This window comes from Pygoscelis adeliae, unplaced genomic scaffold (genome assembly GCF_000699105.1).
Source record: "Pygoscelis adeliae isolate BGI_AS28 unplaced genomic scaffold, ASM69910v1 Scaffold190, whole genome shotgun sequence".
In the NCBI taxonomy this organism is placed as follows: domain Eukaryota; kingdom Metazoa; phylum Chordata; class Aves; order Sphenisciformes; family Spheniscidae; genus Pygoscelis; species Pygoscelis adeliae.
The window spans coordinates 2,767,483-2,780,052 of NW_008823922.1; the positions used below are offsets into that span (position 1 = coordinate 2,767,483).

The 12,570-nt window shown below is 42.2% G+C and overlaps 1 protein-coding gene across 2 annotated transcripts in view; it reads left to right on the top strand.

Moving 5' to 3' along the window:
* Positions 1-12,494, top strand: part of MARCH8 (membrane-associated ring finger (C3HC4) 8, E3 ubiquitin protein ligase) — a 77,400-nt gene extending 64,906 nt beyond the window's left edge. Inside the window, exons 3-7 of one of the 2 annotated variants that reach the window (XM_009320433.1) lie at positions 1,057-1,136; positions 1,442-2,287; positions 4,249-4,429; positions 8,267-8,414; positions 10,889-12,494. In XM_009320433.1, coding sequence (XP_009318708.1) covers positions 1,057-1,136; positions 1,442-2,287; positions 4,249-4,429; positions 8,267-8,414; positions 10,889-11,193 — 1,560 coding nt within the window. In that variant the 3' untranslated portion in view covers positions 11,194-12,494. The remainder of the gene's footprint in view (positions 1-1,056; positions 1,137-1,441; positions 2,288-4,248; positions 4,430-8,266; positions 8,415-10,888) is intronic. The other variant, XM_009320441.1, reaches the window with a different exon arrangement.
* The last annotated feature ends 76 nt before the right edge of the window (positions 12,495-12,570 follow it).

Sequence of the window (12,570 nt, forward strand, 5' to 3'; positions counted from 1 at the left end):
TTTCAGGCTTCGCTTTGCAGATCAAAAGAGCTGTAAACTTTTGTTTGAATTTTGAAATGAGAGCAGTGTTTTGCAGCGGTGGGTGAGCGGCACAGCCTCTCCAGCAGCTGTGGAATATGGGAGAACCAGGTTTAAAGATTCTCTATTACGAGGTTATCAATGCCGGTCTCCTCACCAAAACCTCTAGGAAAAGTCGAGAAGTTTTCTGTTAGCGACCCACAGAATATAGCAGCAGAAAAGGCCTATAATAATAGCCCATCGAGTCCCAACTCTAAGACAATGATTGTTCTTACCATATTGATTTTAGAGGCTTGTCTATTAAGTGTTAAATATGCCAAGAGCTTAACTTCATTTTTTTGAGTTAGCTCAGCTGAATTCTGAATTCTTCAGTTATTCTGTTTCTCACTGTGCTCTTGTTGGGTCTTACCAATGTGACTGCTGCCACACCTCTTCTCCAAGTAGGTGGAAGATCCTGTCAAAGTAAGAGCAGGATGAAAGGCCTCACAAAGTACAAAGAGTACTTCAGGGAATGGTCTGGTTATGTGCATATGCTAGGACGGAAAGTAAGTCCCCAAATAGTGTGTGAGTTACTGAATTACTGATGGTTCTGTCTTGTGAAAAAAACACTCAAGCCTCTAATCTCTTGTCATCATTATAAGTGGAAGGATTAGCTATTATGTGGTAGCTAAATTCCAACTAGTCTATACACACACCTCCATCTAATTATTCTAATTACTGTAGCATTGCTCATTTCCTGAGCTATTGTTCTGTGCAATGTTTGACAGCTGGCAGGTTCCGCTCTAGAGATGGCTGCATTTGACCTTGGGGGAAAACGTTTCTGTTCTGATTACTACTTTTCCAAGGATGAGGCTGCGTGCCCTCCCTTTCTAGCGTTTGACAACAAAGCCACTTTCTTGCAACTAGTCCTTGAATATTTCATGTAGAATATCTGGCTCCATATGCTGTGTTTAACCCTGAAAGTGATTGCTGTGCATACCAAACTCTTCCAACTTGTGACTTGCTTTTTTTTGTTTGTTTGTTTTAATTTCACTGCAGGCTGGAAGTCCAACCTCGATCTCTGCCCCTCATAGCTTCTCTCGGACTTCAGTTACACCATCCAACCAGGACATCTGCAGGTAAAGTGTGTTGTTCGCATGGCTGCAGTGAGGCTTGTGCGAGGTTCAAATTAAGAGAAAACAAAACTGAAAAAGCACGTGTATGGGGAAGTAAGCGATGTGGGGGTCCCATATGAAGCATCCCATTTGTTTGACTCAACTGCTGTCTAACACTGCTTCGTTGAATCCCACTGACTGTTTGGCCCCGCTATGTTTGCCATTCCCACACTAGCCGTAATTCTCATTTCTTCACTTTTAATTATATGTGTTCTGTTATGTAATTGTTTTTTACTTTCTGTGCTTTTATTCCACTGTTCTGCATGCAGTTCCAGTGCAGTGTTTTCTGAGTGTTGTCATCACAGTCCAGTGCAGTCTGCTGTTGTCTTGAAAAATCCTCACTGCCAGAGCCCTCTGACACAAGGGGTCACTGTGACAGTAATCTGTCAGGACACGTTACATGCAGCAAAGAGAAAATCCCGTGGGCAGGATCGGGGCCAGGCGCTCAGGTCTGCTAAGAATGTAAAGCCCACCCGCACTCTGAAATTCTCCAAGTCCCTCAATGACGTGGACCAGAAGGCGCAGAGCACCAGTGAGTGCTTTGACTATGTGGAGCGAACACGCTCAGAAGGCAAATTGACCCCGACTCAAGAGCAGTGTTTAAGGATTAACAAATTTCATCTTAAAGAGAGGAAACCGCTGAATCTCAGGCCTCTTTCTTTTAGCAATTCTAAGCACTCCTACATCCCTTCCCTTTCCAACTACTCAAGTGCATCAGGAGGAGCAGAGAACCACAGCGCTGTACATATCCCCTTGCTGGAGGACAAAGTGGACCATGACAACTCAAGGAGCAAAAAACTGTTGCGTTACCTCTTTTCCTTCTCCCACACCTCCAGCACCAGCAGCCTGCATAAGTTCCACGAACTGGAGAGCTATTCCAGTTACTTCCAAGCTGAGAAATCCTCCAGCGTGCTGGTGGAAAGCACAGACTTCTGCTCTGATGATATGGGAGACGATGACGTCTTTGAGGACAGCACCTCGGTGAAATTGAAAACAAAAGAGCAGCGGGCACCGCTCTGTTCAGTTGAGAAGGACAGTGACCTTGACTGCCCTTCCCCCCTGTCAGAAAAATTCCCCCCTCTCTCCCCTGTGTCCACATCGGGGGATACCTGCAGGTTGGTTTACCAGAGAACCGCCTACCTTCGAGCCCTCCCATGTGCAGTCGTGACCGTTCTGCTTTGTCCTGCCTTTGTGCTGTTTCTGTCTTTTCTTTCACTCTGTCACCTTGCTTTAATATGTGCAATTTGAAGCATGCAGCCTTCTCTCTGCTGTCCTGCACCCCTCTGATGCACTTAACAAGGCTACTAAGCAAAAGAATTTCCTCTGGAGTCAAATAAATTCTCTTGTAATTTGTTTCAGGTTTGGGGTTCTGAGACTGTATTTTTCTCTTATCAGTGCCCAAACTGGGAATATCATGAGAGAATCAGCTACACATATTAAAGGCCAAGCTGAACACGTCTTAGCTTTTAAGGAGCAATGTGTTGTCCTGACAGTCACTGATGGTTTGGTCAGAGGGTGGGAAGTCAGGAAGAAAACAGACTGTTTGAAAATTGCTTCTGAGATCAGGTCAATATTGCTTAAGATTACTCTTTTTTTTCATCTTTCCCTCGCAGTTTGTATCCCACCACGCTCTTTTATTTGTAAAGGGCTTTCTTGGATGCCTTAGTCAAAAGGGGGACCTGAGCGCTGGGTGTTAGTGGTGGGCCCGTGTGATGTCCATAGTGTGAGGCCCAAAAACAATGGGTGTCCTTGTTCCAACTACAGAGGATTAATCGTGTGCACAGGTGGTGGGAACAGCCAGCTCTGGACTGTCTTCATGGTGACTTGTCTGCAGGTCTGCCCCATCCCAGCTCCAAAATGTGGTTGAGGAGCAGGAGTCGCCAAGTACAGGAGCAAATGTCCCATCCCTCTACCTAGCATTTTGCTATACTAATCTTTCTCCTCCCTGACAGCACTTTCTGAAGCTGGCTTTGTTACTACTTGCCAATATTATTTGATTTCCCCCCTCATTACCAGCAAAATCTAGTTCCGTACTGGCTTGTCATCAACAAGACGCTGTTGTAATCCACCCACTCCTTCATTTCCACTTGCCAGCTATCAGCAAGGTTGCAAGAGGCAAGATGCTACACATCAGCAAGAGATTTCAGTAATAGACAGGGATGGCAGCATGCCAGGATGTACTTCACATATGCTTAGTAACTTACATTCATTCCCTGAGCTCTGTACCATCCCCCTTTCAATTCATGACCTCTTCCACATGGTTAGAAGGACTTAGTGATGTTTGATGCAACCCCAGGGTTGTGTATAAATTGAAGCTGGAAATCAAATGCCAGCACCTGGTAGTAACGCTATATCAGGTGTCCTTGCTGTCTGCACAGTTAGGCTGTGAGGGAAATGGAGAATTTTGCAGAGCTGATGCTTCCTTAGCAGCTCTTGCAAAGTAAGAATGGGAGAGCAAAACCATTAGTCCGTTTAGAGTAGGTTTATTTTGGGGAGATTCAGTGCTGTAGCTTTGCAGTGTGGATCTGTTTCTTAGCAATTGGCATTAGAAATAATCACTTCTCTTGTGCAAAATCCAGGCTGTCTAAATTAACTCTTCATGATACTGGGGTGGGCTGTTTCACCATTGGTTTGGGAATTTTGTTTTATCTTCTGTTTCAGATCGTAATCCATGAGTAGCTGTACCACTTTGTGCATATTTTGTCTTGGGAAGTGCTGTCTCATCTATTTAAATGCTATTTTCAGTTAAGTGCTATTGTTCTAGATGAAGCGTTGTCATTTCTTACCCTGTTTTTTCTTTTGGATACTGCATTTCTGTCAGGCTCTGTGTGTCCGCCTCATCTGTTAGAAAGCAGCTGTCTAGTTAGCAGTGTCTGTGCTCAATTATTTTGTGCCTGTGTATGTTTGCGCAGCATTGGAGTTCTTTAATTTTAGCTCCTTTATGGAACACATTCCTTTGATATGTATGTCTCAGGATCCTCTATGGACAACCGTGTGTGATCACAGATATTACATGCCTCTTCCACATCCTTTCTGCTTCCTCTTCTCCTAATGAGCAGCTTTGCTTCTGATTCAGGATATGTCACTGTGAAGGAGATGATGAGAGCCCTTTGATTACCCCCTGTCACTGCACGGGAAGTCTTCATTTTGTGCACCAAGCCTGCCTGCAGCAATGGATCAAGAGCTCAGATACACGATGCTGTGAACTGTGCAAGTATGAGTTCATCATGGAGACAAAACTGAAGCCTTTGCGAAAGGTAGGCACAAGACCTGCTTCCCCGAGGAAATGCTTTGTTAAACGCAGATCCACTCTGAAAAGACGCTGTCCTTGCCCGTGAGCCCGCAGCACCCCCCACGTATTTATCACGTTTCTGTGGCTCCTTAGTAAGTCTGGTCAGTTTTGTATAGGTGCAAAAGGATTTAAATTAACGCTCAGCCTGGCAAATTCAACATCAGAGGAATCCAGCTCTGAGAGTTAGCTATCGTAGCCTGGCAGCTCTCTGTGTGTAAATGTACGTGCATACACACACGTATACATATGTGCATGCAGCAACCTGATTTTTTTTCTTTACAGTTATAAGCTGATGCACAAAGGTATTTGCAGTTATCCACATTTTTTTTAAATACGGAGTTTTGTATTACTGTTATCTGCTTTAGTTTGCTGCTCCGAGATCCACATGGCTTTTAAGTTCTCTTGAAAATATGAGGTTTTCAGGTTAAATTTACTTTAAATCATGCTTCCTGAGTGTAATTTGGTTAAAATATGTAGCTTTTTTCTTTTTAAAGGAGCAAACCTATTTTAGTGAAAATATTACAGTGTAAGTAGAATAAGGTTCACCAATAAATGTGTTTTCATTTTTACCTTTTCTTAGGCTGTGAATGACTAGGTTTTAGTACTTCAGGTTGCTAGAACCTGTATTTTTGTTTTATAGAAAAGTACGTTTCATAAGTCTGGTGACTTAAAGTATAGGTACTGGACAAGACACAGGTACTTAAATGCTACTGGTATTGTAAGGCCAGTTTTGCACTTGTATCCTTTTTGTTATCCCACATCCTCCAGACTTTCAATTTCAATTGGTCCTTACCATCAGGGTTTTGAGATGGAAGTCACTGGTATTCTTAGCACAGACAAATCTTGCCGCGTCTACCAAAGTGGAAGAGGTTAATAACAATAACCTCAGTCTGGAACTAGAATAAATGAAAAACATTAAATTCAGTTATGATGAGCCTAAATCACATGGGGTGGGAAGTCTGGACTGCAGCCATCCGAAAGCTGTTACGAGAACTTGTCCAATTCCTAAAAGTGACTCCTAGCAGAAAATAGAGCAGACTTCAAACACCTCTCACTTTTTTTACGGAGATGTACGGTCTGCAAAGTATATAGCTTACCATGTCCGGTTGATAGGATGACCTCTGCTTATGACTGCGGTGAATCGTTGCCTTCTAAGAACTGCAGATTCTTCCTTGGTAGCCCCTTGGCACGGTGTAGTACCTCTGAGCTGCAATATTGGCCGTCATAGGCTCTGTTATCTGCACAGACAATACTTTGCACAGCCCAGCCATAGGACATTAAAGAAATTATTCTAGAGAATCCCAAGTAAAAAGAGTTACTATAGTTGGCAATTGGCTGCTGTTTTTTCTGTGCCCTGGAGTGGGTGGGAAATATTTTCTGAATATTTGTGCCCTGTGAGAAAAAGCTGTTGGGCACCTTCAGAAATGACTCACTCAGCACCGTTAGTTATATCTGAACAGGTCATCTGTGGGAAGGAGACCAGATGCCAGAAGGTAGGGACAGAGCCATAAACAGAAGGACAAGAAGGAATTTACTTCTCAAATATATCTAAAGAGCCTTTTCAGAGGTTCAGCTGCAGCCAGAAGATAAGCTGCCTCTGTATCTTCAACTCAGCCTTTATGGTACCCTGTCAGTCAGGAGAAAACAGTCTGGAACTGGTGATTATGAACAGGATGGGACAAATAATAGGGCTTGTGCTTGTCTGTGGGGTAGAAATGGACTTAAACTTCCTCAGCATCTTAAGGTTGTATCGCAACATTGGGCTGTTCAAACACTAAGTTACTAAGGGAAGAGAACGAGAAACAAAACGTGTCACGGTTCAAGTGAAGATGAGGGGAGACAGGAGAGGGATGCTTCATTTTAAAATTTCAATGGAAAAAAAGATGTTACATCTAAATTTTCTGCTGAATTTTTTGTTTTAACAACACTTAAAAAAAACAGAACTGCCGACTATTTTAGCTGGGAAATGCCGCATGCTGTGTCATCGGAATAATGCAGCAGAGACCTACATATTCTAGTTTCCTCTCTGGGCTGGCGCATAGTTTGCAGAATATCTTCTCTTTTGCTGTGCAGTCATATCTCTTGAAGATGGTGCGGGTTGGTTTGGTGGCTGTGGAGCCAGCAGTTCACAGGAGGTATTGTCCAGCAGAGGAGCTCAAGCTGTGGAACAGAAAAGAGAAATATAAATTAGTCAAAACACAAGTCCTTGTGGCTCTGTAAAAGCATTCACAAATAGTTTTCACATGCTTACTTTTTGGCAAAATAAATTAATTAATGTATACTTTCTATCAAAAGTAAACACCTTTTGTTCAGATGCAAAAGCAATTTTCTGTTTAAAATACCACATCCAAAGGGAATGTTTTGTCCAATCTTTCTAAAGACAATTGAAAGAATATAGCTTTCTAGCATGACATGAATCTAGCATGTCATTGCTGGAAGTCTTCAATTCTTGTGCCACGATGAGATTCGGATGCCCACAGCACTGGAGATGTGGCTTGGACTGGCCAAAGAGATGGTTTGTTGGCAAGACAGAGAGGATCACAAAGTCTCTGTTTCAGGGTTCAACCATTCTTGTATTTGTAGCAGTGGAAACAATAATTCAACATAATAGGTGATCTCCATCATACCAGTCAGGTCATCCTCACTCTCTTCCACATTATTCCTCCTTTTCAAAGTCCTCTTTTTCTACAAATTATTCTAGGAGACATCAAATGCACATCTCTAGAAACACATGGGTGTGTGTGAGAAGCTTATGTGCCCCAGCATATATTTTGTGAAAGTGTGAGAAAAGCCCATCTTAACTCTCTGTTCCAAGCAGATATGCTGAGGGATGTGTATTCCACATGCAAAAACTTTCATCATATACGCAGGGGAGATTTCTTTTTAATTATTTTTTTGGCAAGCTTCTGGGTGTCTCAGGTTAAAAAAAAAAAAAAAAAGCTGGTTTTGAACAATTCCTTGCATATTAGAAGCTTCTATAATAATTGTCTAGTTTCTTTGTATCTTTCCTAAATGACAGCAACCTGACTTTGTGGTTTCTGTTTGGGCTGTATAAACGATAGATGCAGGTCTGGGGATATAATTTGCTGCGTCCTCTCGCTTACAAAAGCTGTCATCCCAGTTCTACTATATATTCTTAGGGCACATGTATTTAAGTGCACGTGAAACACTGAAAATAAAATATGGGTGTCACTGCTGTAAGTAGTGTTAAATATATGTGAAGATTGAACGAAACCCCCAGAGGTAGGAGGTGAGAACTAAGCAGCCTTGACTGTGCACCGAGGGACTCCAGCAGAGCTCAGCGTGAGATGTCTTAACGCGCACCGGTCAATTGGATCACGTACCACTTCTATTGCAGTGTTTTATTGAATGCCTGCCTGAGCAAGGGTACCCTTTGCCACTCACGATGCTCAGCTGTGACTGTGGGTACCCGCTGTTGAGTGGAGAACACACGAGGGAGCAGCCTTGCTTGCGCTGCACAAGGCCTCACGTTAGGGTCCCTCTGTGCTGGAGTTGCCCCTGCGTGGGTAAGCGATGACATTGTGCTGAGGCTCCAGATCGGAGCTGAGCGCTGGAGGTCCCCTCCAGCACCAATATGGCTCCCATCACAGCAGGGTGAGCTGCCAGGCATCGCACACATGCTGTGGTCAGAGCAATAATGCCGTCCGACTTTTAAAATCCATGTTAGGAGGAAACTGGTCTCCTGCCTGGTTTTTTGTTCTTATCAATGTTCTCTTTTTATACTCTCTGGTTACTGCAATAAACACCTAATCTCTTGCTCTGTTTCTGGGGTTTTTGGCAGTGGGAGAAGCTACAGATGACGGCCAGCGAGAGGAGGAAGATCATGTGCTCTGTAACATTCCATATCATTGCCATCACCTGCGTTGTGTGGTCTCTCTATGTCCTGATAGACAGGACCGCTGAAGAGATTAAACAGGGACAGACTACTGGTATGTTACTTGCTTATCTTCCCACTTATTCTCTTGGAATAATTATTTATCCTGAATGCAGAGAGGATGCAGAGCATGAGTGTGCAGGTAATGTTTATACTTAGACTAGTCAGCTTTAGTCTGAGGTTGGGTTGGTTTAAAAGCACAGTTCTAAAATTGTTTAGTTACATCAGTGTAAATTCATCTGTGGGTGCTTTTTAAGTCTATTTCAAGTCAATTTAATTTTCACTTGTGAAATGCACAGATATGAGAGCTAATCCACTGTAGCCAGACACAAAATTGCACTGCCTTAGCTAATTTAGTTTTGAGTTGGAACACTTACCGAGCAGGTAAGGACGTAAGCATTTGTTTGCTGCTATGGCTACATTTTAACTGGGCAAAAGCAGAACAGTTTTTAAAAAGAGAAGTAGTAAGAGGAACCTAAATCCAAATCTTTGAGGTAAATCAACAGGGTTTTCTTTCTATTTGGTCATCTGTGAGGCGGGTTAGCACAAGTTCCCTGTGAAAGCCATGTTGGACTGGAGAAATTGTTATAAGTGGTTGTGCCTGAAGCATAAGAAATTCAGGCTGATTCTTAGGACTCCGATTCACACAACTGAGATGAGGAGCACTGCAATTCATGTAGTGGCTGCCGCCCCACTGCAGGGCCGTCTTAACTTCTTGAATAGTACGTTTTCTTTAGTGTGCCAGCTGTAAACTTACCAAACTGAAATCTGTTACCTGGGTATGCTGGCCTGCAAATTTGCAGCTGTCACAGAACTGTTTCTCAGGCAGCTGAGCTGTCCCTGAAGGTGGGGATAGAAGGGATGGGGTATCTACCAAGGCTGGGAGCCATTAGAAGGCAAGCTGTCCTTGCTCACAGAGCATTGCATGCCAACTAGACATGCAGGTGGAAAATGTTTTGCTGGTGACTGAAGAGCATCATCTGGGGAGGTAGCTGAGCATCAATAAACCTGCAAATCCACAGAGCTGTTAAAGTCTCTTCGGAGCAGAATCACACTTCAAACGGAACAGTTTTGCTGTCATTTCTCATTTGGGCTGTAGTTGGATTGTTTGTGACTTCCATCAGGAAGCTGCTTTGTATGAAATCTTTTAGTTTCTGTTCTATCCAACCCCATCTCTTCCACGTACGGTGAAAATTGTTGGCCTTTCAGTGTAAGGTTTCCATATGATAATGAAAAGCATATGCTTTCAAAGATTTATTGTCTCCAGGTTATTTTAGCCAATAAATATATTAGATGAACATGAATAGAGGAATAGTGAATATTTAGTACATGTTATAGTGCCTTCTTTGCTCCCTTCATTTGGATTCTAAATCTGGGGAGTGCTGTAATGAGCTGGGGGGTGTGGGGAGTGTGGGTGGGTATACATTCATATCTGCACAGGGGCAAGCATATGCAATCCCTGCCTACAGATGACATCAGATAGCTCACCTGTGAATCAGAGGTTCAGGTATTAATCACACGTGGGATTTCATCAGTAGTCACGCTGCAGTGCCCTTTGTGTTTTGGGACTAAAATAGTTTCATTCCTCCCATGCTACCATGCATTTCCAAAAGAACACTGGCCTGTATCTTGGCAAAAACTTTAAGGATTTGGAAGGCCATGATTTTATTCCCTGAGAAACCTGATAGTGGGTGATTCAGCATGGTTTCATACCCATCTTGTGATGCTGCTTATCTTTAAAGAGGAGAGGGGCTGGGTGGATACAGGACCTACGTAAGCAGAATATGTATAAAATGAATAGTCTCTCATTTAAAAGTAGTTGATAGAGATGTAACAAGATCCAATGTCTAAAAGTTCAAGCTAGACAAATTCAGGAAAAGTAATGGTGGTCATTTTTAATGACAGAGGGTAAGCTTGCCAGTATGCTTCAGTATCTCCAACACTTGCAGTTTTGCATCAGAAGAGACGCTCTAGTTCAACTACAGGTTACTGGGTCTGATGCAGATAAAATTGTCTGGTCTGCATAACAAACTTGTCAAGCTAGATGTTAACAATCGTTTCCTTTTGAGTTTAAAGACTATGACTCCATGTACTGTGTGATCACAGAGTGGAACAGACTTCTTGGGTCACTGAGTTGAGTCTCCTGCTACGAAGAGGAAAGCATGCCATAGAATCCCTTTCATAATCTGATCCAATTTTTGTTTAAAAACAGATGTAAAAGGACCTAAACTTATTCCTGGCTGTTGCCTTGACTCTGTTTGTGATTGTGGTGTATGAGGGCTCAGACACAGAGAATCAATTGTTTTGGTTTTCCTCTGGTGGGTGAGAATAAATCTGATACGTGAAGTAGAAGTCTGCATGTGTTTGACTTGAAGGGGAAAAAAAAGGCCAAACAAGAAAAATGGCAAAATAAGAATAGTGAACTCTGTGACAGTTTCCTTGCAGGATGTTTTTGAGAGATCCGACGTAGTCCAGCCAATATTGACCAGATCCTTTTTCTTTCTTCTTTTTTTATTTTCTTTCTTCCAGGGATTCTAGAGTGGCCATTTTGGACTAAGCTGGTGGTTGTGGCTATTGGTTTCACTGGAGGACTTCTGTTCATGTATGTGCAATGCAAAGTGTACATACAGCTGTGGAAGAGACTTAAAGCTTATAACCGAGTAATATATGTACAAAACTGTCCGGAAACTAGCAAAAAGAATATTTTTGAAAAACCTGCACTAATGGAGCCAAACTTCGAAAGTAAAGAAATGCTTGGGGTTCACCATTCAGACACAAACTCTTCACATTACACAGAGCCAGAAGACTGTGCTGCAGAAATCCTTCACGTCTGATTGCTGGGTGGGAGGGGTGTTTCTGTATGTCCTTGAAGATCTAAAATATCATTGTTTACTGCAAACTACTCTACCTTTTTAAAATCGGCTAACAGCTGAGGGCTGGCGGATGAATTTTTTTACATTTGTTTTTTGTTGGAATTTTTTTAAATCCCTTTGGCATATCTGTCAATGTCATCACGGTTGCATACCTCTCAACGTTTTGTCTCTCATACTAGCTGATCAAAGAGCCACAGGATACCGGGTAGAATGAGCCTTGAGTTTGGTATCAAGAAATCCGCTAGTGAACCGTCATCGACTTCATGGAGTCTGTTACTTTAGAAGACGACTCTAAATGATTCTGGAATATGTGTAGAGTGCGGTTTGTTTGTTTGTTCTTTAAGCGTGATGAAGGAGGTTGTCCCAGACATTGAGGGGAAATGAGAGAGCTAGAGTCTAATCCACCGCTGACACTGCCACTAACATTTTGTCTTAGGCAGCAGGTGTAAAATTTTGCTTTACATATTGTGATGAGAATTACAAAGCATATAGCACTTTTAAAAATCTTTATTTTGTAATATGTATGTCAAATGAGAATGAAACTTGAAAGAATGTGTCATTTTCAAAACATTTCTTCATTCTTTACCCCATCTGTTCTTCTGGAACATAAACCTCTTGCCTTATTATAAAAAAAAAAAAATTAAAAAAAAAAATTCCAACCTGTGATTTGCAACACATGCCCACATTATCGTACTAAACATAACACTAAAAAACTCTGCCTCTTTGGGTTTCCTTTGAGGAGCAATTTTTTTCAAAGGATATTGCACTTGTGACTTGTGTATGGGGAGTAGTGGATGTGTACAGTGTTCGTTTTCAGTGCGTAACGGTTTCAGTGCTCTGTTTTGGGGATTGGTTTTGTTTATTTTATTTCAATAGGTCAGACCATCAACACACCTGCACATATATACCTGATGTAACTTTCATTCCAAACCATTGGCAAAGGGTTTGTTGCTATACTGGTAAAAATGTGAGCTGTTATGGAAAAAAAGATACTTAGTCAATACAGCTGAAATTGGTTTTCCTTCTTTAGTGCTGTGTCATGTGTGAATTACCCAAGAATTTGACATTGTCAGAGGAGCTGCTGAGATCAAAGTCTAGGAAGTAAATATTGCATTAAGTAGATGAGTTTAAAAATACCTGCCTGGTTTTAGTCCTGATGTGATGCATTACGTGGTCAGAGCATAGTTTTGTCTGTGCTTTTGAGTTTGGGACTGGCTTTTTAATCAGTCGGCCTTAATGAAAAGAGAGGGACAGCTCTAAAATCTGTTTGCAGGGCTTTAGACGGAGTTGCCCAAAGCCTGGGGTGTTTGCTGTTAATTCACTTGACCAATCTGCTTC